The 25,305-nt window shown below is 47.8% G+C and overlaps 1 protein-coding gene across 1 annotated transcript in view; it reads left to right on the plus strand.

The window, feature by feature from the left end:
• The first annotated feature begins 844 nt into the window (after window positions 1-844).
• The window catches only part of adhfe1 (alcohol dehydrogenase iron containing 1), a 40,562-nt gene continuing 16,101 nt past the window's right edge, over window positions 845-25,305 (plus strand). The window contains exons 1-8 of the mRNA XM_056293148.1: window positions 845-974; window positions 1,836-1,873; window positions 1,956-2,002; window positions 11,505-11,558; window positions 17,655-17,809; window positions 19,177-19,373; window positions 22,361-22,438; window positions 22,547-22,652. Coding sequence (XP_056149123.1) covers window positions 922-974; window positions 1,836-1,873; window positions 1,956-2,002; window positions 11,505-11,558; window positions 17,655-17,809; window positions 19,177-19,373; window positions 22,361-22,438; window positions 22,547-22,652 — 728 coding nt within the window. The 5' untranslated portion in view covers window positions 845-921. The remainder of the gene's footprint in view (window positions 975-1,835; window positions 1,874-1,955; window positions 2,003-11,504; window positions 11,559-17,654; window positions 17,810-19,176; window positions 19,374-22,360; window positions 22,439-22,546; window positions 22,653-25,305) is intronic.

Here is a 25,305-nt window from a genome sequence, read left to right on the forward strand (position 1 = left end):
ACACAATACAACATTGAAAGAGGATAAACAGAATTATAATGGACTTATAAAATGTATGAAGAATACGATGCGCAGGATGCCAAGCAGTCAATTTTTAAATAAGCATTTTAAACAAGCAGAGTCTTGTTTAAAATACAGTGGTTAAAATCTCCAAGGATAACTTTGGGGACATCCGGGCACATTGAATCGAGCCTGTGTATTATGTATCTCATGTTAACTGTGGCCACCTTAAATATCAGCATCACTGAGCAAAATCTCATAATGTGTATCTACGGAAAGTGTGCAGTAATATGGGCGACAATCACGAACCGCTCCTCTGTTTCACTTTACCCCCTTTATGTTTACTACCTTTTACATTACTTATTACTACATACATACATACATACATGTGTGCATTTTGCTTCATTTGCATTCCCTTCTGTATTAGTATAGGTCTTACTATAATCATATTCTGTGCATATTTATCACAATTTCAGTTGGATATGTTCTGTTTCTTTGCCGTTTGAGTGCTGATTTCTTACACTGGACTTTGTAATTGTTATACTGTAATCTGCTTTTGATTGGTGCTGCTTTGGTATTATGCAATTCCCCTCCTGGGATTAAACCAGTATCCACCTGTCCCTTATCTTATACCTATCTATCTTATTTACATATCTAATGATGATGATGATGATGATGATGACTATTATTACCTATGGACCAAGGTTGAGGCCACAAAGTGTTTCTTCAGTTTGAACCTTTTTCATAACTCCCATAAACTACAGAGCGACCCTTCACCCACATGGCTTCACATTCTGAACGACAGGAGGCGCCACTGAGACACACGGCCGCCTATCAAGCCCGCAGGCAGGCAGGCAGACAGAGAGAGGGAAGGCAGAAGGACAGAAAGGAGGGCAGAGAGAAGAAAAGCAAGACGTGAAGATGGCCGGGAGAGACAGGATCGCTGATCTGCTCAGGAAGCTCGCGAGAGCAGCGTAAGTGCCCCGAGCCTCCTCACGTCCTCCTCCGCTGTGCGCAAAACCGACGGTCGCGTAAACAGTAAACAAACGTCGGTTTGACGCAGACGCAGAAGGGCTCTGGAGTCACGTGTCCCGCAGACCCGCGACAACCCTACGACCAGGCGGCCGTTGGGGGTTCCGTGTATTTGGTACAAACCACGCGTTCTTTGTCGCCCCTGGCAGATCCAGGGGGTGAGCCCAGACCGTCCCCACACCACACCCACGTGTGCTGGCTGTGCGGACGTGCGTTTCCCGCTGGGCTCCATCCCCCCGAGTGCGGTCAGGGGTGGCAGAATGTAAGGCTCCGGGAAAGCCGCTGCATGCTCCCGAGTGCCTCGGCGACGTGAGACATGGCGCGGCGGGGTTCGTGTTGGCCGCTGGGGGGAGCAGTCGTCTCTAACAAAGTCACCTCTCCGCAAACTGACCGTCGTACCGCGCTGCAAATGAGCGTAACCCGACGGGGACGCAGCCACCGGATGTGAAGCGCTGCGGCGAGCTGCGTGCTGACGGTGGCTGCGCTGCTTTGTGCTCCTCGTCACATCAGTAGATGGACAGACAACGACTGGAGCGACCGGTGGTTTTGTCCCGCAGGACAAATTCACACATGGCCGGTGGCTCCCTGACTGCACATGAGTGCCTGAGCACCTAGTTGGCTACCGTCTCCCCCTACCAGCAGGGGGCATATGTAGACTAGAGCGCAGTCACAAAGACTATCACTTGCAATGCGTTTCTTGTGGACATTCCAGTCGGCAGTGATGTAAAATACACAATCTGTAAAAACGGGGCTCACAAGGGGTCCTGTTCGTGTAAAACATGCTGGTTTGTTTGTACCAACAGATGCAGATGTCCGGCTCACTCCAACACATTCCACCAAGGTCAGGGGTCACCGTCCCTCCACACACATTCTCATTCTATACAGGCTTTGGCTTCGTGCTGCTAATGACGTTTTTGCTGCAGGTGGAGCTGCAAACGGCGCCGTCCGAAGCACCGACTACGCGTTTGAGGTAAAGCGTGACCCCCCCGAGCATCATACGAGGCTGAACTTCCTATTCGAGTTTTCCGTTCCACCTTCAAAGTGACATTACGTCGCCTATAGGGGGCTGTTTAGTTTTCTACTGCTCTCTGAGGAATGGGCTCTGTGCATAACTGTAGTCCACTGACTTCCGGTTTCTACTGCAGCGGTCATACCAGTTTCCTGTGTGTTGGCGCGTGCTGTTGACAATGGCATGTTTTTCGCGATGCCTGCAAGATTTACCATGGATACATGTCAACCACATGCACACGACTGTCCACACACTTTCACCTGCACCTACCAGCACACTCTCACCTGCCAGCAAACTTTCACCTGCACCTACCAGCAAACTTTCACCTGCACCCACCAGCAAACTTTCACCTGCACCCACCAGCAAACTTTCACCTGCACCCACCAGCAAACTCTCACCTGCACCCACCAGCAAACTTTCACCTGCACCCACCAGCAAACTTTCACCTGCACCTACCAGCAAACTTTCACCTGCACCCACCAGCAAACTTTCACCTGCACCCACCAGCAAACTTTCACCTGCACCCACCAGCAAACTTTCACCTGCACCCACCAGCAAACTTTCACCTGCACCCACCAGCAAACTTTCACCTGCACCTACCAGCAAACTTTCACCTGCACCCACCAGCAAACTTTCACCTGCACCTACCAGCAAACGTTCACCTGCACCCACCAGCAAACTTTCACCTGCACCCACCAGCAAACTCTCACCTGCACCCACCAGCAAACTCTCACCTGCACCCACCAGCAAACTTTCACCTGCACCCAGCAGCAAACTTTCACCTGCACCCACCAGCAAACTTTCACCTGCACCCACCAGCAAACTTTCACCTGCACCTACCAGCAAACGTTCACCTGCACCCACCAGCAAACTTTCACCTGCACCCACCAGCAAACTCTCACCTGCACCCACCAGCAAACTCTCACCTGCACCCACCAGCAAACTTTCACCTGCACCCACCAGCAAACTTTCACCTGCACCCACCAGCAAACTTTCACCTGCACCCACCAGCAAACTTTCACCTGCACCTACCAGCAAACTTTCACCTGCACCCACCAGCAAACTTTCACCTGCACCCACCAGCAAACTTTCACCTGCACCCACCAGCAAACTCTCACCTGCACCCACCAGCAAACTTTCACCTGCACCTACCAGCAAACTTTCACCTGCACCCACCAGCAAACTTTCACCTGCACCCACCAGCAAACTTTCACCTGCACCCACCAGCAAACTCTCACCTGCACCCACCAGCAAACTTTCACCTGCACCTACCAGCAAACCTTCACCTGCACCTACCAGCAAACTTTCACCTGCACCCACCAGCAAACTTTCACCTGCACCCACCAGCAAACTTTCACCTGCACCCACCAGCAAACTTTCACCTGCACCCACCAGCAAACTTTCACCTGCACCTACCAGCAAACTTTCACCTGCACCCACCAGCAAACTTTCACCTGCACCCACCAGCAAACTTTCACCTGCACCCACCAGCAAACTTTCACCTGCACCCACCAGCAAACTTTCACCTGCACCCACCAGCAAACGTTTTGAGTTGTACACAACAAGTTACGTCCACGATTATCCAGCTGAGCGGATGGACGGCCGGAATTGTGGACAAAACCACTTCCAGTAGAAACCGGAAGTCAGTGGACTACAGTTATGCACAGAGTAAACATCCTCGATCAGAAGAGAGCGAGAGAGAGGGGGGGGGGAGAGAAATACACAGTGCCTGTTCAGTTTGCATTTTTGTATGGAATGTATTTCAGAATGTGTAAAATCTATATTAAAAAGCACAAAATAATAAATACGGCGTGTAAATCCTGAATTTTAGGAAATGTTACTGTAGCATTTCTTTATTAGGACCCTGTGAACAAGGCATGTGTGAGGATTATATGGTCGTAATGCAGTGATTGAACTTTCTGCTTCATTACTATGGCTCTCTGTCCTTAACATCAGAAGGTCTGAACAACCTGACACTGTGGTGTCACACCGTATGACTGACTGACCAAATCCTTATTTCTTTTAAACTTATATTTATTGGAATCTTGCATCTCACAAATCACAGAATCAGCATATGAAATAAGTCCAGTACTATCCCCGTCCCTCCCCCGACTCCCTAACGTCTCCAATCCCCCCCAACAATCCTCTGAAATGACATCACGTACAAATATACCAGACATACAACGACTCATTTACGTAAGTAGACAAGGGTTAAAAAACCCCACTCATGTTTATTTTTCTAGACCGATCCTTACTTAGACTGCTCCAGTTCTGCTCCAACCAAGAGAGAACTAGGCCATGAACTGTCCCGCTCTGTTATTCGGGTGAGGTTATCGTAGCAGGTGGGAAAAGGCCTTCAGACTCTTTCAAATTCATTCGCATTCCCCTTCAATGTAGATTTGATGTTTTTCAAGCTTCAGGTAAAACATAATCTCGTCCAGGGCCAGGCGGTCTTGTCCAGAAAGGGCCGGTGTGGGTGAAGGTTTTCCTTCCAACCGAGCAGTTGCACACCTGATCCCACGAATCAACCGGCAGAGGCTGTGCTGAGGAACATCAGCAGGAGGTGCAGGTGTGTAACGCCTGGCTGGGACAAAAACCTGCAGCCACCCCTTTACAGAGCCATCTGGTAGGGGGTGGGGTGGTGGTGGCACCGCTCTCTTCCAGCTGAGGAGGATGAGACGTTGGGCTGCCAGAGTAGCAAAGGCAGCCACCCCTTTACAGAGCCATCTGGTAGGGGGTGGGGTGGTGGTGGCACCGCTCTCTTCCAGCTGAGGAGGATGAGACGTCGAGCTGCCAGAGTAGCAAAGGCAGCCACCCCTTCACAGAGCCATCTGGTAGGGGGTGGGGTGGTGGCACCGCTCTCTTCCAGCTGAGGAGGATGAGACGTCAGGCTGCCAGAGTAGCAAAGGCAGCCACCCCTTCACAGAGCCATCTGGTAGGGGGTGGGGTGGTGGTGGCACCGCTCTCTTCCAGCTGAGGAGGATGAGACGTCGGGCTGCCAGAGTAGCAAAGGCAGCCACCCCTTTACAGAGCCATCTGGTAGGGGGTGGTGGTGGTGGTGGCACCGCTCTCTTCCAGCTGAGGAGGATGAGACGTCGGGCTGCCAGAGTAGCAAAGGCAGCCACCCCTTCACAGAGCCATCTGGTAGGGGGTGGGGTGGTGGTGGCACCGCTCTCTTCCAGCTGAGGAGGATGAGACGTCGGGCTGCCAGAGTAGCAAAGGCAGCCACCCCTTCACAGAGCCATCTGGTAGGGGGTGGGGTGGTGGTGGCACCGCTCTCTTCCAGCTGAGGAGGATGAGACGTCGGGCTGCCAGAGTAGCAAAGGCAGCCACCCCTTTACAGAGCCATCTGGTAGGGGGTGGTGGTGGTGGTGGCACCGCTCTCTTCCAGCTGAGGAGGATGAGACGTCGGGCTGCCAGAGTAGCAAAGGCAGCCACCCCTTCACAGAGCCATCTGGTAGGGGGTGGGGTGGTGGTGGCACCGCTCTCTTCCAGCTGAGGAGGATGAGACGTCGGGCTGCCAGAGTAGCAAAGGCAGCCACCCCTTTACAGAGCCATCTGGTAGGGGGTGGTGGTGGTGGCACCGCTCTCTTCCAACTGAGGAGGATGAGACGTCGAGCTGCCAGAGTAGCAAAGGCAGCCACCCCTTCACAGAGCCATCTGGTAGGGGGTGGTGGCACCACTCTCTTCCAGCTGAGGAGGATGAGACGTCGAGCTGCCAGAGTAGCAAAGGCAGCCACCCCTTCACAGAGCCATCTGGTAGGGGGTGGGGTGGTGGTGGCACCGCTCTCTTCCAGCTGAGGAGGATGAGACGTTGGGCTGCCAGAGTAGCAAAGGCAGCCACCCCTTCATAGAGCCATCTGGTAGGGGTGGGGTGGTGGCACCACTCTCTTCCAACTGAGGAGGATGAGACGTCGGGCTGCCAGAGTAGCAAAGGCAGCCACCCCTTTACAGAGCCATCTGGTAGGGGGTGGGGTGGTGGCACCGCTCTCTTCCAGCTGAGGAGGATGAGACGTTGGGCTGCCAGAGTAGCAAAGGCAGCCACCCCTTCACAGAGCCATCTGGTAGGGGGTGGGGTGGTGGCACCACTCTCTTCCAGCTGAGGAGGATGAGACGTCGAGCTGCCAGAGTAGCAAAGGCAGCCACCCCTGCACATGTCAGCCGGCCACACGGCATCCTCCGGCTCAGTCCAAACAGGGCAATAATGGGTGGGCGGGGGTACAACTGGCACGTCATACATGTCACTAAGGGATTCAAAGACCTTTTCCCAAAAAGTCTGAAGGCTTGAGCATGACCAAAACATGTGCAACCAGTTAAGACATTTGACCGTAGCATGTTTCTATTGTGACCCTGTGAACACGGCATGTGTGATTATACGCACGGTGTAGCGCCGCGTTGGGGCTCCATGACGTCATAATTACTGTTGCTCCAGCAGCACCACTGCAGCGGCCCAATCACTTCGTTAGGACGGCGCGCCTTTGCCAAGCAGGGGAAAAGACCGGAAGAAGGCTAACCTAGCATAACCTCAACCTAACTCTAACCTAACCCTGGCCTTCCCCAGTGGTTCTGACTTTTTCTGTCACGCCCCCTGCTGGGGGAAGAAACGTGTTCATGCCCTGTGCCCCAACATAATGGTGACACATTGGGCCAAGTGTAACTTTATCTAAATCGCATCAAGATGATGAGCATTCCTTTCACTTTTCTTTCAGTCATTTCTGTTGTGCAAATAACAAACACAAGTTTCACTTCAACTTTATCCACCTGCCCTTTGTGACACTTGTCACTAGATTGCTCCATCAGTCTGTGTGCTTTTTCGGATCAGAGAAAAACGAAATAACATTTAAAAATCACTTTGCTAGAACAATAACAGTAAAGTTCAGTCTGTGCAAAAAAGAACAAATGCAGATATTTGAGAAGAGCGATGAGCGAGTCAACTTGCGAGAGCTCAAGTCTCATCGCTGCATTAGTGGCTGCAATGAGCCTGTTTTGCGCTGCACCTCTGCACATGCTAACTGGACAGGAAAGCCTCCTGTTTACTGAGACTCTGTAGCTTGTGCTCCAGGGATGTAGCCTCAGTGACTTCCCCCTTTTCCAGTTCTAGTCAGGGCCCCAGCACCGGGTCTGGCTGATGCCGAGTCACCACGCAGCTCAGTCCGTATCGATACAACGTTGGACCTCGTGTCTAGTTTAGCATCCATGGAAGCACAGATGTCCCCTTTCAGTGACGTTAACTCAGACGTTATATCAGCTCAGCGTGATCCAGCAGCACCGGGAACAGCATGGTCTGAGGTGGTGGACTTAGCTTGGTCAGTGTTAGCCATCATGTTAGCACCCTTAACGCGGGTGGTAGGCATAGTCTCCTTCTTTCGGCTTGGTCCCCACTTCTCAGGGGTTGCCACAGCGGATTCTACAGATTCCATCAGGACTCTGTGAGGGCAGCACAGCACCCATGGAGGCCGTTCTTAACCCGGGCCCCTTGGCAAAATGTGATGCCCTCGGATGCCCTTCCTGACACAACCACTGACCCTATGGATGGGGGCACAGGTGAAGCGCTGGATGACATCCCAGCAATCATGGACATGTGTTCCCCTACCTGTCGCCATGGTGATGCAGTGACTTCAAATGTCATATCAGTCCTGGTGTGTCCAGAAATTGTGGGAAGACCAAAAAGACATCTGCTGATTTTTCTGCATCACTGACCATTACCTGACGCTAAATGAGGGTAGTTTTCATCGTCTCACGGACAGTGTAGTAGGCATAGTGCGTAGTTATAATGTAGTACTCAGAAAGATGTAGTGGTAAAAACTTATACTGCCAGAGCTATTGTTTGTTCCCAACTGAACAAAATGGGGGCGGTGTCGATACAAAAGCACCGTTGTCTTATTGGATGACTGTGTAATAAACCCATGTGCAAAGTCAAAGTGATAGGTGCATTACAGGACACTGTGGACTGGGGCTGCTGAAGTCCCGCGAGAGTTGGTGCTGCACACCACGTGAATAACGTTCTCACACGTCATAGAAGAGCCAGCGTGATTTCTTATCAAATACACGTTACCAGATATTTCGGTAACACTTTAGTATGGGGAACACATATTGGCTCTTAATTGGTCATTATTAGGTACTCATTAATGCCTTATTCTGCATGGCCTTATTATACCACCAGTAAGCCATTAACTATGAGTTTTCCCTCTATAACCTCAGAAGTATTGCTTATTAGTAGTACCATCTCAATATGCTTTGCTTAGTACGGACTTTGTAAGGTGGTAGTACCACAAGAAGAGTTATTCTCCCTTACTAACACTTAATGAATATGCTCTGTTCTTACATAACAAAACACAACACTACACGTGTTCATAGTGTTATGTTACCAGATATTTCTTATCGAATACATCTTACCAGATATTTCTTATCGAATACATGTTACCAGATATTTCTTATCAAATACACGTTACCAGATATTTCTTATCGAATACATGTTACCAGATATTTCTTATCGAATACATGTTACCAGATATTTCTTATCGAATACATGTTACCAGATATTTCTTATCGAATACATGTTACCAGATATTTCTTATCGAATACACGTTACCAGATATTTCTTATCGAATACACGTTACCAGATATTTCTTATCGAATACACGTTACCAGATATTTCTTATCGAATACACGTTACCAGATATTTCTTATCGAGTACACGTTACCAGATATTTCTTATCAAATACACGTTACCAGATATTTCTTATCGAATACACGTTACCAGATATTTCTTATCGAATACATGTTACCAGATATTTCTTATCGAATACATGTTACCAGATATTTCTTATCAAATACATGTTACCAGATATTTCTTATCGAATACACGTTACCAGATATTTCTTATCGAATACATGTTACCAGATATTTCTTAACGAATACATGTTACCAGATATTTCTTATCGAATACATGTTACCAGATATTTCTTATCAAATACACGTTACCAGATATTTCTTATCGAATACACGTTACCAGATATTTCTTATCGAAGATATTTCTTATCGAATACATGTTACCAGATATTTCTTATCGAATACATGTTACCAGATATTTCTTATCGAATACATGTTACCAGATATTTCTTATCGAATACATGTTACCAGATATTTCTTAACGAATACATGTTACCAGATATTTCTTATCAAATACATGTTACCAGATATTTCTTATCGAATACGTTACCAGATATTTCTTATCAAATACATGTTACCAGATATTTCTTATCAAATACATGTTACCAGATATTTCTTATCGAAGATATTTCTTATCGAATACATGTTACCAGATATTTCTTATCGAATACATGTTACAGATATTTCTTATCGAATACATGTTACCAGATATTTCTTATCGAATACATGTTACCAGATATTTCTTATCGAATACATGTTACCAGATATTTCTTATCGAATACACGTTACCAGATATTTCTTATCGAATACACGTTACCAGATATTTCTTATCGAATACACGTTACCAGATATTTCTTATCGAATACACGTTACCAGATATTTCTTATCGAAGATATTTCTTATCGAATACATGTTACCAGATATTTCTTATCGAATACATGTTACCAGATATTTCTTATCGAAGATATTTCTTATCGAATACATGTTACCAGATATTTCTTATCGAATACATGTTACCAGATATTTCTTATCGAATACATGTTACCAGATATTTCTTATCGAATACATGTTACCAGATATTTCTTATCGAATACATGTTACCAGATATTTCTTATCGAATACACGTTACCAGATATTTCTTATCGAATACACGTTACCAGATATTTCTTATCGAATACACGTTACCAGATATTTCTTATCGAATACACGTTACCAGATATTTCTTATCGAAGATATTTCTTATCGAATACATGTTACCAGATATTTCTTATCGAATACATGTTACCAGATATTTCTTATCGAAGATATTTCTTATCGAATACATGTTACCAGATATTTCTTATCGAATACATGTTACCAGATATTTCTTATCGAATACATGTTACCAGATATTTCTTATCGAATACATGTTACCAGATATTTCTTATCGAATACATGTTACCAGATATTTCTTATCGAGTACACGTTACCAGATATTTCTTATCGAGTACACGTTACCAGATATTTCTTATCAAATACACGTTACCAGATATTTCTTATCAAATACACGTTACCAGATATTTCTTATCGAATACATGTTACCAGATATTTCTTATCAACTTATCAAGTTGCCCCCCGACTCGCTACATTATGTTGCCATATATTTCTATATGGTAACAGTAGCGCATCAGCAGGCGGTCGCATGCCGGCCTTGGTCTGGCGTGCGCTGTGTCTGATGAGCCGGCCCGCAGCAGGGTACTGTCGGGGGCCAGCTGTTTGTTGTCTGACAAGGTAAGGAAGAGAACCGGAGTCCTCCGGTCAGTAGCGACGTGTGCTCTTCAGCCCTGCACAAACGCAATGCCACGGGAATATCTCAGCATGCTACACGCTAAGTTTAAGCTAGCAAGTAACTCGCGCAAAAAGAGTACCGCTTACCTCTCATGCGCAATACAAAAGGCGCGAGATTTCGGGAGGAGGCCCCACGGAAGTGACCGTAGGGGAACAGGAACTGAACAAACGTTCCGCATATTGATTCTGAAGGCACAGCGTGCCAGGTTCACAACAGCTTAGAAACTACGCACAGATTTTGTGTAATTATAATACCACGTATTACGTATTATACCTGACTGTTCCATACCCACCGACCGATAACGAAATGGACTCGTACGGTGTTCCAGCAGCCAGGACGGGCTGGGATTCACCGAGCTCCGCTGCAGCGTGGTGGCGACTCCAGCAGGACGCCGGGTTGCCCATGAACACACGTGCCATTCTCAGAGGGTCCCAGTAAACACGCCGAAGTGAAACCTCTTAACACTCAGGAGGGGGAGTCGGCTGCCACGCCGCAGTGTCAGACTGTTGAGCCTTTTCGATATGTAGGAAGGAGAACCACTGTAATGAAGCGGAAAGTGCCGCCACGTCACTTGATCATTTATGAGTAGTCCAACATGCCACGATGTGTTATTCGGAGCTTTGTAATACAGATTTTACACGTTCTGGAACACGTTCCAGAAAAAGTGGACAGTCACTGTTCATTTCATTTTTTCTCTTGATCGAGGACGTTTACTGAATCCTAAGCGTGGTCTTTAGAAAACGACTAAACAGAGCCCCCTATAGGCGACATCATATCACTTTTAAGGTGGAACGGAAAACTCGAATTAAGTTTAGCCTCTAAAAATAATTTATACCAACCTGAATCTGAACCTGAACCTTTATGTCAAATGCAAACCCAGACAAATGTAGTGTAAACCTGGTGTGTGTAGTTTGCCACAGCGTCACAGATATCTGATGGTATTTGTATTTGTCATTTGGGCAGATGGCCTGCTCCAACATCCGGTATGGAGAAGGAGTCACACGGGAGATCGGAATGGTAAGACGGACTGGCCTTCATGTCGCCACAATGATTCTGAAAATCGTTAACAAACCATCTACCAGGCGTTGAATGCTGAGTATTACATATAAAGGATAGTTAAGAAGGAGGTGATCATATATTGAGCTGGGGTGCGCAATCTTCTCCTTGTGTATGGAGGATAAGCAAAGCTTGACTGTTTCCTTTTTAGCCTTTAACATTAGGCATATTTATTCAGGCAAATACAGCAGGTCTTAGCTCTCTACTACCGACTCTTACGTCACACACTATCGCACACTGAGAACGTGGCGACGTCACATCCGAATGTACCGTAATACAATGAGTAACACCCCCACTTGCTCTTAGCTCATTAGATTACCTGGAAAACAAAACAACAACAAAATAAGGCTTCTTCTTTGCACACTCTTTACACTTCTAGGTGCCAAACATGCTTAGAGCAAACCTCTTTAGCTTTAGCTTGGTGGCTGGCTTTGTCATTACATCAGCTGTGGGTGAGAATGTCTTCTCGTAGTCAGTTCCTCGCCTTGTACTTATCAGATCCATCAATGTCACACTTGAGTGTGTAGACCCATCTCCCCCACTGCCTGTTTACCTGGTGGCAACTGGGTGAGGCTGAAGGTCTCGTTCTCCTCCAGTGATCGCAGCTCCTCGTTCGTGGCATTTTTTCCACTGCCTTGATTTGGTTGACCCCATGGCGTCCTGGTAGGTTTGAGGAATGTTGCATACTGCTCTATAACAAGAGTCCACGCAAGTTTGCAGTTTGTCCTCTGTATCCTCAGTCTCGAATTCCTGTAGGTAAGCTGGTCTCCTCTTGGCTCGCGGTGGGTTCCTTCTGGTTACAGTCTCGGTGACTTTGCCCGGCTGTGTGCGTTCAGTCTGTTCAGGTAAAGTCCCAGAAACTCCACTCTGAACACCCTGACCTGGTACATTTTCCACATTTTCATCAACAACATTTTCTTCACTGTCATTGACCCTGGGAAGTACATTCCTATTACCATATTCTATGTATGACTCAGGTGTTTGTGTTTCCTTTTCTTTGGCTGTCTTGGTTGTGAACTTCACCAACCTGTGCTTTTGGACCCTCTCTGTGTCTGGATAGTACACTAGATAAGCTGGGCTGTTTTTATCGTAGCCAATGAAAACACCTTGCTCGCACCTAGAGTCTAGCTTCCCTTTCTCTTGCTTGTAAGCAAAACACATTGATCCAAATTTCTGCAGTTTGGATGTTTGGTTCCTTGCCTGTGAACAGCTCATATGGTGTTTTCTGTGTGCGCCTGCTGTAGCACCTGTTCCTCACATAAGCTGCTGTCTGCATAGCATAGTTCCATCGCTTATCTGGTAACTCGCTTTCTATCAGTAAGCATCTGCTCATATCATAGAGAGTTCACCGACCTCTCTCTGCTGTGCCATTTTGGTGGGGTGAATAGGGTGCAGACGTCTCGTGTCTAATCCTATTCTTGGTTAACAGCGCCTGGAAGTCTCGGCTTGTAAACTCAGTGCTGTTATCTGAACGGATACACTTGACTTCTCCGTAAGGTGCTATGTGTGCCAAGAACCTTTCTGTGGCTTGCACTGGATCACTCTTGGACCTTAGAAAATACACCAACACGGTACCTGCGTAGTCGTCTGTAAAAGACTGCATATCTGTACCCTTCTATGCTCAGTGTTGGCATGGGACCGGCTAAGTCAGCGTGGACTAGTTCTAAGGGTTTCTTAGCCTTTCTGTCTGGCTCCCTATTTCTCGTCTGGGTGAATTGGCCCTGTGTACACACTTCACATAACTGATCTGGTCTGACTGCACTTCCTTTTATCTCCATGCCTTTCACTTCACCTTGTAACTTTTGTACATCTTCATAGTTACAATGACCCAAAATGTCATGCCACGTTTGCATGTCGTGACACTCTTTACATTGGTCAACACTCTCCTCAACAGTTGAGGAGTAATACAAATTTCCACTCTCGTGGATGTCAAACCTGCTACCGTCCTTGGTAACCATGCGACTGTCCCCTTTCTGGAAAGTGATTGTCGCCCCTCCGTTTGTTGCTCGTGCCACCAAAAATATGTCAGGTGGGTATGAAGGCATGTACAGTGTATCCCGTAACTGTGCTCTGTGCTGTTGTCCAGTGCTGTCCAGTAGACATATCATCACCGTTCCTCTTCGTTGTGCTATTCCACTGCACTTGGTGTCAAGCTGGAATGAGTTGTCGGAGCTTTTAAACTTTCTAATGTCGTTCACGATGTGGGATGTTGCTCCTGCATCCACCATGACGTCTTTCATCTTCACGTTGCCTGGTGGTCTCTCGTTCTTTGTGTGTTTGGCGTTGAAGAGATGGTCTTGGTCGCTATTTTGTTCCTCTGCAACATGTCTGTGAATGTTCTCATTCATCCAGGTCATGATTATCCAAAGGAGTTGAATCAAGTGCAACTGGACTTAGTATATATCTGTGAAGACGTTTCGCCTCTCATCCAAGAGGCTTCCTTAGTTCGTGCCTTTCTCACTATGAGCCACGCATATCAATAGCTCTGACTACGACTCCTAGAGGATAAACTCTGAGTCTCATCAGCAGCCAGTCAGACTAGCTTGGTCTAGTCAGAAAGGCACGAACTGAGGAAGCCTCTTGGATGAGAGGCGAAACGTCCAGTTGCACTTGATTCAACTCCTTTGGATTCCTCTGCGACTTTTCTGACACCATCTTGTTCCCCCTTTTTCTTGCACAGGGATTCTTGGTGTGTATTATTTTTGCAGTAACTGCACCACACTTTTCGAAACCATTTTCTTGCCTTGTGCCCTTTTATTCTACACTTGTAACACGTCACGTTGGCATCTTCATCTTTTCTGTTGTCAGCGTGCGTCTTGGTGGGGCCTCGGCCTTGCCTCGCACATGTCTTCATCACATTATCCGTGGATCTTGCCGTGTTCATTTTCTCTGCCTCTTCATAGACCCGTAGTCTTCTGTTAAAGTCTGCGAACGTAACGTTATCTTCATTTTGTGTTATGTGGACGGCTAGAGGCTTAAAGGTGTCTGGTAGCCCGCCTAGGATCATGGCTACGACCAGTCTATCACTCATGGTCTCGCCTGCATCTCTCAGGGCCGGAATGAGGTTCTCCGCCCTTATTATGTAATCCGTAACACTCTCGTTGTCCGCCATGCGTAGCTTGGTCAACGACGTGTATGAATGTATTATCGGTGGCTTGCTTTCCCGCAATAATGTTCTTCCAGTATTCTCAGAGCCTTGCTGCCATCATCAGCGGCTTCAGGTCTTATCAGCGATAGGCTTTTATCATCTATCAGTCTTATCAGCTCAGCATAGCAATCAGCATTCTTCCTCCTGTCTTCAGCTAACTCTTCTTCACTAGTGCCGGTGGGCTCGGGTAGAATAGTCTCTTTTAGCTTCAGAGTATGTAAGCAGCCTAGGAATCCCGTTGCTCTGCTTGCCACTTTGCTAACACGCTAATTGTACCGCAGCCTACTAGCTTGCTATACTTTCTCTTTGCTAAGCTAGCTTGTTAGCGTCATTGGCTAACGCATAATATGTCGCCTAAAACTTCTTCCGAGACTATAAATAAAGGAGCTGGGCCTGAGAGTAGGAACGCTGTGTACGCCGGCCTGATAGAGACGGCCTTGGAGTAGAAACGCTATGTGCACCCACCTCATTAGGACGGCCTTGGAGCAGGAACGCCATGCACATACACCTGATCAAGACACGTGCTACACCTGCAAGACAGCATGAGGGAAACGGGACCGACAGTGACGAAAGGAAACCAAGAAGAAGAAGATCACGCCCGTCTCCGAAAAGCACCACGCCTTGTTGTTTTAGTATTTAAGATTATGTTCTTCCACTATTTGGCAGACGACTCCCGGCTGCACCACCGAGGGTACGTCTCCAGCGCCGCAGCATTACCTGTGAACTATCTGCTGTGTGTCAAATAAAACATCACGAACCAGCAAGAAGTCGTCTGACTTCTTATTTGCCTATGTCGACCTGAATCACAGAACCGGGTGAGCCTTTTGCAGAAGATAAGACTCAACATAAACACAGATTAAGAAACTCGGTGATATAAACGCTGACTTCTCTCCCAGCTGGTCCACATAGCCTGCAGGAGTTCCGTGTAATACTTGGCGTTCAACTTCTTCCGGAATGCTAGCTCTAGTCTAGTCCAACTCTGCCTGGGCCCACAACCTGTTGAGCTGGGGTGCGCAGTCTTCTCCTTGCGTATGGAGGATAAGCAAAAGTTGACTCTTGTTTTCTCTTTAGCCTTTAACGTTAGGCATATTTATTCAGGCAAATACAGCAGGTCTTGGCTCTCCACTACCGGCTCTTACAACACACACGGTCGCACACTGAGAACGTGGTGACGTCACATCCGAATGTACCGTAATACAATGAGTAAGGGCGCCATCAAACAACGACACTCAACATCATATTTACTGGAATGTAAGATGGTAAGTAATTTAGTGATAAAAATTTGTGATTTCATGAAAACTTGTTGTATCTCCTGCTGGAGAAATTCTTTCTGTTGCTGCTTTGGGTGAAAGGTGTCTTGCTCAAGGGCACCTGGACAGGTGTGACCAGATAATCTTTATCTAGCGGATAAGCCATGTTGATGTCCAATTTTACCAGCAGATGGCGATCGACACCACAAACCAGAATGAACGGCAGTCTGGACTTGCACAAAACCAGCTCTAAGTTATTTCTTGATAGAACATTCTATTGCATTTATAGATACCTGGTATAGAAATATGACTTTATATGAATTTGATTTATTTACTTTGTGTACCATTTGGTTACAAACAGCTTACTTTCTCAGGATATGTACAATAAAGTCATGAATATTCATGTAGTCTGCTTTTAGTCATAATAAAGGTTTGATTTATGGTAGGCGAACAGCAGTAAATTTGCTAAACCAGAAACTCTCAGTGCTTTGCTAGAGAAAGGTTGATAACTGGTCAGGGTTAAAACAGCGACTCTGTCTTTGGTAAAAGACAACAAACCTGGCTCTTATAAATCTCCTGTCAGACTGACGGTGATGACTTCTAATTATCATTCATGGTCCAGCTAAGCAGTTGGGGTCACTTAGCCTTAATGCTGGTGGGATTTCACTGAATGTGAGACCCTGACCAAGGACTGCATGTCAGAAAATATGTAAGGCTTCACAAATGTCAGCATATCCTGTTATAAAGAAAGACACGTTGTCACTGTAAGCAAGCATACAACGAAATTCCTCTTCCGCATGTAACCATCCTATTGTATAGGAGCAGGGGGCAGCTGCAGCGCCCGGGGATCAGCTCCAGTTCGTCTTTCCACTGCCTTGCTCAGGGACACAGGCAGGAGTATTAACCCTAACATGCATGTCTTTATGATGGTGGGAGGAACCCAGAGCATCCGGAGGAAACCCACACAGACACGGAAAGAACATGCAAACTGTACACAGAAAGGACCTGGGACGGCCTGGGGTTTGAACCCAGGACCTTCCTGCTGTGAGGCAACAGTGCTGACCACTGGGCCACCATGCTGCAGCCTTCATTTGCAGCAGTTAAGACAAACTAGAGCAGAACAGCAAATGTTTCTAGCATTTAGGTCCATTCACTGCCATGTGTTCTGGTCTATTTGAGACCCCGAGTTGTTGTCTCAACAAAGCTCGGAGGTTCTGCAAGTGAATCCAGGAAGACCACTGACCCCCAGACTCTCAACCTGACATCAACATCATGGCCGTCCAACTGTGGGACCACGTGTGTTTTACTGACTAGCTAGGTCCAATCAAATTCACAGTCAAGTCAAATTTTATTTTGAAAGCCATGAATCACAGCTCAGTCCCAGGGGCTCTACAATTACATCAAATTCTCCAACATATGAAAGTAGAAGTACCGCTACACGACACCCCCTGTACTTCAATACAGATGAGGATAATCTCAACAGAAAAAAACAAAAGTATCAGGAAAAAAGTGGATGTCAGGCATAAACGTGAATACAAAGCTAACAGGTCACAGGTCACAGGTCAGGGGAAAGTTCTTGATGTCTTTTATGAAGTAACCCGCCATACATACGTGTATGTATGGCGGCTTGTTTGACTTCTGGGATCTCGTACTGCGTAGGATCTTCAGAATATGGGAGCTCGTAATGTGTGTTTGATGACGGATCAGAACCTGGCTCGCCTGCCACCTGTTAAAGCGGTCCTGGAGTCGCTGCTGAAGAATGGAGTCAATTACAAGATGTACGACAAGGTCCGCGTGGAGCCCACTGACAGCAGGTACCCCAACACCACCCACCTCCATGCTCCACTTCACAACACCATCCACCTCCATGCTCCACTTCACAACACCACCCACCTCCATGCTCCACTTCACAACACCATCCACCTCCATGCTCCAGTTCACAACACCACCCACCTCCATACTTCACTTCACACCACCCACCTCCATGCTTCACTTCACAACACCATCCACCTCCATGCTCCACTTCACAACACCATCCACCTCCATGCTCCAGTTCACAACACCCTCCACCTCCATGCTCCACTTCACAACACCATCCACCTCCATGCTCCACTTCACAACACCATCCACCTCCATGCTCCACTTCACAACACCACCCACCTCCATACTTCACTTCACACCACCCACCTCCATGCTCCACTTCACAACACCATCCACCTCCATGCTCCACTTCACAACACCATCCACCTCCATGCTCCACTTCACAACACCATCCACCTCCATGCTCCACTTCACAACAACATCCACCTCCATGCTCCACTTCACAACACCATCCACCTCCATGCTCCACTTCACAACACCACCCACCTCCATGCTCCACTTCACAACACCATCCACCTCCATGCTCCAGTTCACAATACCACCCACCTCCATGCTTCACTTCACACCATCCACCTCCATGCTCTACTTCACAACACCACCCACCTCCATACTTCATTTCACAGTGTCATTCCTAAAGCCACAGTCCTGAATCTGCTGGTGTTACTGGACCAGTGTGTGTCCTATGTAGGTGGAGGTGAGGTGGGTGGTGTCTGAGCTCCATCCCAAATGGATGACAGTCAGCAGGGCTGTTGTGTCAGAAACACACCAAAGAACCTGCTGGAACCTGAGTTGTACTTATTGATGTAGTACTATGTGTTGATACTTATTAGTGTAGTACTATGTGTTGGTACTTATTGGTGTAGTACTATGTGTTGGTAGAACCTGAGTTGTACTTATTGGTGTAGTACTATGTGTTAGTACTTAGTGATGTAGTACTATGTGTTAGTACTTAGTGATGTAGTACTATGTGTTGGTACTTATTGGTGTAGTACTATGTGTTGGTAGAACCTGAGTTGTACTTATTGGTGTAGTACTATGTGTTAGTACTTAGTGATGTAGTACTATGTGCTGGTGAAGGTCTTCTACCAGCTTGTTGTGTCATGTCTGCTGGTTACACACAACACCTTCACTTCTTCTGCACACTCAACACTACCTGCCTTCTTCTTCCTCATCTGGCTGCTATGATGAAGATGTGAGACAAAGTGTCCAGAGGTGTGTGTGTGTGTGTGTGTGTGTGTGTGTGTGTGTGTGTGTGTGTGTGTGCGTAACAGATTCCTCTGTCTGTGTCGTCTCTGATTAGCTTTAAGGAGGCCATCGCGTTCGCCAAGAACAACTCCTTCGACGCGTTTGTGGCTGTGGGCGGGGGCTCGGTGATTGACACCTGCAAAGCAGCCAATCTGTACGCCTGCCACCCTGAAGCCGATTTCCTGGACTTTGTCAACGCTCCCATTGGGAAAGGAAAGCCTATTACTGGTGTCCTGAAGCCTCTGATGGCAGGTATAAGGCCAGTGTGTGTGTGTGTGTGTGTGTGTGTGTGTGTGTGTGTGTGTGTGTGTGTGTGTGTGTGTGTGTGTGTGTGTGTGTGTGTGTGTGTCAGGTCAGGGCTGCAGGTCTCAGATTAAGGATAAGGAGACTATGGGCTGACCCAGCACACCAGTGTTGACAGCAGGAGGTCACGTCAGCTCCACGTTGACCTGGTGGACAAGTACAAATAAGGTTCTGTCTTAGTTCTAAATATGTCCCACGTGTTGTGTGTCTGTGTTGTGTGTCTGCGCAGGCCCTCTTCATGCAGAGACAGATGCATTTCTCTGGTTTGTTGTGTGTCTGTGCAGGCCCTCTTCATACAGAGATAGACACATTTCTCTGGTGTGTTGTGTGTCTGTGCAGGCCCTCTTCATGCAGAGACAGACACATTTCTCTGGTGTGTTGTGTGTCTGTGCAGGCCCTCTTCATGCAGAGACAGATGCATTTCTCTGGTGTGTTGTGTGTCTGTGCAGGCCCTCTTCATGCAGAGATAGACACATTTCTCTGGTGTGTTGTGTGTCTGTGCAGGCCCTCTTCATGCAGAGATAGACACATTTCTCTGGTGTGTTGTGTGTCTGTGCAGGCCCTCTTCATGCAGAGATAGACACATTTCTCTGGTTTGTTGTGTGTCTGTGCAGGCCCTCTTCATGCAGAGATAGACACATTTCTCTGGTGTGTTGTGTGTCTGTGCAGGCCCTCTTCATGCAGAGATAGACACATTTCTCTGGTGTGTTGTGTGTCTGTGCAGGCCCTCTTCATGCAGAGACAGACACATTTCTCTGGTGTGTTGTGTGTCTGTGCAGGCCCTCTTCATGCAGAGACAGATGCATTTCTCTGGTTTGTTGTGTGTCTGTGCAGGCCCTCTTCATGCAGAGATAGACACATTTCTCTGGTTTGTTGTGTGTCTGCGCAGGCCCTCTTCATGCAGAGATAGACACATTTCTCTGGTTTGTTGTGTGTCTGTGCAGGCCCTCATCATGCAGAGATAGACACATTTCTCTGGTGTGTTGTGTGTCTGCGCAGGCCGTCATCATGCAGAGATAGACACATTTCTCTGGTTTGTTGTGTGTCTGTGCAGGCCCTCTTCATGCAGAGATAGACACATTTCTCTGGTGTGTTGTGTGTCTGTGCAGGCCCTCTTCATGCAGAGATAGACACATTTCTCTGGTGTGTTGTGTGTCTGCGCAGGCCCTCTTCATACAGAGATAGACACATTTCTCTGGTTTGTTGTGTGTCTGTGCAGGCCCTCTTCATGCAGAGATAGACACATTTCTCTGGTGTGTTGTGTGTCTGTGCAGGCCCTCTTCATGCAGAGATAGACACATTTCTCTGGTGTGTTGTGTGTCTGCGCAGGCCCTCTTCATGCAGAGATAGACACATTTCTCTGGTGTGTTGTGTGTCTGCGCAGGCTTTCTTCATGCAGAGATAGACACATTTCTCTGGTGTGTTGTGTGTCTGTGCAGGCCCTCTTCATGCAGAGATAGACACATTTCTCTGGTTTGTTGTGTGTCTGTGCAGGCCCTCTTCATGCAGAGACAGACGCATTTCTCTGGTGTGTTGTGTGTCTGTGCAGGCCCTCATCATGCAGAGATAGACACATTTCTCTGGTGTGTTGTGTGTCTGTGCAGGCCCTCTTCATGCAGAGACAGACGCATTTCTCTGGTGTGTTGTGTGTCTGTGCAGGCCCTCTTCATGCAGAGATAGACACATTTCTCTGGTGTGTTGTGTGTCTGTGCAGGCCCTCTTCATGCAGAGATAGACACATTTCTCTGGTGTGTTGTGTGTCTGTGCAGGCCCTCTTCATGCAGAGACAGACACATTTCTCTGGTGTGTTGTGTGTCTGTGCAGGCCCTCTTCATGCAGAGATAGACACATTTCTCTGGTTTGTTGTGTGTCTGTGCAGGCCCTCTTCATGCAGAGACAGACACATTTCTCTGGTTTGGTGTGTGTCTGTGCAGGCCCTCATCATGCAGAGATAGACACATTTCTCTGGTTTGTTGTGTGTCTGTGCAGGCCCTCTTCATGCAGAGATAGACACATTTCTCTGGTGTGTTGTGTGTCTGTGCAGAGCCTCTTCATGCAGAGATAGACACATTTCTCTGGTGTGTTGTGCGTCTGTGCAGGCCCTCTTCATGCAGAGATAGACACATTTCTCTGGTTTGGTTTTTTGTAGACGGTTAAAAAAACTGAAAGATGGAGAAACGCCAGAGAGACACAGGAGATTACACTACGGCAGACACACAACCGAGTCTGATCAGTGAGTCTTAACAGAGCTCAACAAAGAAAGAAAGAAAGAAAGAAAGAAAGAAAGGGGGACGTCCGGCTGGTGTGGCGGTCTATTCCGTTGCCTACCAACACAGGATCGCCGGTTCGAATCCCCGTGTTACCTCCGGCTTGGTCGGGCGTCCCTACAGACACAATTGGCCGTGTCTGCAGGTGGGAAGCCGGGTGTGGGTATGTGTCCTGGTCGCTGCACTAGCGCCTCCTCTGGTCGGTCAGGGCTGCTGTTCGGGGGGGGAGGAGGAACTGGGGGGAATAGCGTGATCCTCCCACGTGCTACATCCCCCTGGTGAAACTCCTCACTGTCAGGTGAAAAGAAGCAGCCGGTGACTCCACATGTATGGGAGGAGATGTGGTAGTCTGCAGCCCTCCTGGATCAGCAGGGGGGGGTGGAGCAGAGACCGGGACGGTCGGGAGAGTGGGGTGACTGGACAAGTACTATTAGGGGGAAAAAGGGGGGGGGGCTAAGAAGGGAGATTGTGAGTCTGAGCATGGAAACTTCCCAGATGTGGGTAATCCGGTTTACTGGAGTCTCTCTTGGAGCTGCCAGACTGATCCTACAGGCCAAGGTTATGAAATATGATCTTTTACAGTATTATTATTGCTAATAATACTACTTATTAATAATATAATGATTAATTTGATCAATAGTAATAATAATAATAGTTATTTATCTCTAGTTCCAACGACTGCTGGGACTGGGAGCGAGACGACTGGTGTGGCCATTTTTGACTTCGAAGAGCTGAAGGCAAAAACCGGTATGTGTATTTCACACGAACTTTCCCAGTCTCCATGGTTTCTCAGTCTCGGAGTGGTGGTTGTGCAGCACAGACGTGACATCTGGTTTTGTTGGGCGGTGCTTTCAGGTATAGCCAGCAGAGCCATCAAACCAACTCTGGGGATTGTCGACCCTCTGCACACCCTGCACATGCCGGAGAGGGTGGCCGCCAACAGCGGCTTCGACGTGCTTTGGTGAGTCAAGAAGACACGAGGTCATGATGGAATAACAAAGCCAACGGACACGTTGGAAGCTGACCAGTATAACCCCAGCCTAATACTGTTGGTCACTGGGGGCTGACCAGTGAAACCAGTCTTTGGAGTCAGCAGTAATTGGAGGATTTTATTGATCCCTGCTCTTCCAAAGTGGTTGTGGAGTTCTTGAGCCTCCGGGCTTTTTCGTTAGCATGTCCCTGCTTAGCGTTTGCTGTCTCATGCTACATGGGCCTCACGTGCTGAGATCAACTCTGACCTGGAAGGTGCATCGATAGAGCAGGAAATGGCCTTTTTTTTAAAAAACTTTTTAATTATTTTACAGCAACCACTACAATGAACAAAGCACAACAAAACACAAGACTGATAACACATATACAACAAAGTAAATGTAAACAAAAACATAAAAAACACGAAGGGGGGAGGGAGGGGTACTACTCTCAATTTACAAGCTTTGGTCCAGATTATTCATACCGGCTGGAAGTCGACCGATGTATTTTCTTGTACACCCTCCATTTCCCCAGCGCTGTCTGTGGGTCTGTGTCTTCAGCCTTCAGTCTTTCCACGGAGCGCCTTTCCTCCACAAGGTCCAGCAGCTGCCCGAGTCCTGAGGGTCACCCTTCAAACAGCTCCTGTGATGGCCTCTTTGCATGCAAGTATCAGGACTTTGAAAAGATCGATGTCCTTCTTTTGAATTATGTCACCAGGTATCAATCCCAGGTACACAATCCAGGGGTCCCTGAGGATCTTAAAGCCCAAAATCTCCTCAAGAGTCTGAAAACCCTGTCCCAGAATGACTGTGGTACATGACCAGAAGACACGAGCGACTGACATTCGCCTGTCCACACTGTCTTCAGCATTGCTGCTGTTTGCCCTATTACTACTACTACTACTACTACTCCTACTACTACTACTACTCCTTTCGGCTGCTCCCGTTAGGGGGCGCCACAGCAGATCATCCGTTTCCATCTCTTCCTGTCCTCTGCATCTTCCTCTGTCACACCAGCCACCTGCATGTCCTCCCTCACCACATCCATAAACCTCCTCTTTGGCCTTCCTCTTCTCCTCTTCCCTGGCAGCTCCATATTCAGCATCCTTCTCCCAGTATACCCAGCATCTCTCCTCCACACATGTCCAAACCATCTCCATCTTGTCTCTCTTGCTTTGTCTCCAAACCGTCCAACCTGAGCCGTCCCTCTGATATACTCGCTCCTGTCTTTTCATCAGTGCCACTGTCTCCAAACCGTACAACATAGCTGGTCTCACAACCATCTTGTAAACCTTCCCAAGAGGACCCATATGTTCCTCTTTTGCGATGTTGATTCCTTCCAGCTCTTTATTTTGGGTTGGGTTGGGTCTACTTGGCCAGTTATGTCATCTTTTCTCCATCCATGCATTATCCAAACCGCTTTTCCGGATCAGGGTTGCGGGGATGCTGGAGCCTATCCCAGCAGTCATTGTGTGGCGGCGGGGACACACCCTGCACAGGCCACCAGTCCATGTGTCTAATTTCTTTCTTGATCTCCTTTACTACTGACTCATTGTTTAAGGTACTGAGATTTAGTCTCCACAGTGTACTCTCCGGTCCGTTAGTCAAGTGTATAGACAAATAAATGACGTTGTGATCCGATACATCTGCTGTCCCTGCTGAGCGCTCCTTGGCCCTGTGTCTGTCTAGCACATGTTCATCAGGAAAGCATCTGATCTGGAGTGGACCCGATGGGTGGCTGAATAGTGAGCCAAGCCTTTTCTTTAACTAATTCAAAGTTGAGAGAGTTGGAAATCACAGTAGCCACTCCTCTTTTACGACTACATGTACAGGAACTGAAAGAAGAGTTTAAATACCCAAACTTTTTCAACTTGTCCTGTTCCTGTTTTGACACGTGTGTCTCTTATGCGAATACAACTTGTGTCCTGTCCTTTCTGATTTTTACCAGCCCTTCACTCCTCTTGACTGGATTACTAGTCAGGCCATTCACATTTAAGGAAGCAGTTCTTAGGTCATGTGACCCTGTCATGCCTGAACCAGATGATGAATGAGTTAGTAGTCCCGCAGAACAAAACCGGAACCAAAATCACAACCATGTAAAACAACAAGGACCAAACCTCCAAGCGAGGAGAAGGCTCTTGCTCCTCGACTGCGCCCCCGTTGGTGCGTCGAGGGTGAAGCCTCCCACTAGGAGAGGGCCCAGTATCAAGGACGGCTGCTGGGTCAAAAAGCAGTACCTCTCTACCATCTTATGAGGCCAACGTGTCCTGTCCTGAAAGTGAAAGCGCCACTCTCAGACACCCGGTGAACAACACGCGGCCGAAACACGAAGCTGTCCTGACTTAGAGGTTCGGGAATTGAAGACGTCATACCGTTCCCTGTAATTCAAGTCCCCGTTCACATTCGCTCACAGCGCCCCCTTCCGGAACTCCTGGGGTTTCCCCCTTGCTCTCTGGGTCACGGCCGGCCCCCGCCCCTCTCGCTGTGACCCGCTGTCCCCCGCCACCCCAGCAGCTCGCGAAGCCTCGTTTCCAGCTCCTCCACCGAGAGTCCGTGTTTCTTCAGCGCCCCCTGCGCCTCCTGTGCACCGCTGCATGTTCGAGCCCCCGTGTCCCCGTGGATCCGCACATTCGTGTATGATGTTAG

Source organism: Lampris incognitus, chromosome 14 (genome assembly GCF_029633865.1).
Source record: "Lampris incognitus isolate fLamInc1 chromosome 14, fLamInc1.hap2, whole genome shotgun sequence".
In the NCBI taxonomy this organism is placed as follows: domain Eukaryota; kingdom Metazoa; phylum Chordata; class Actinopteri; order Lampriformes; family Lampridae; genus Lampris; species Lampris incognitus.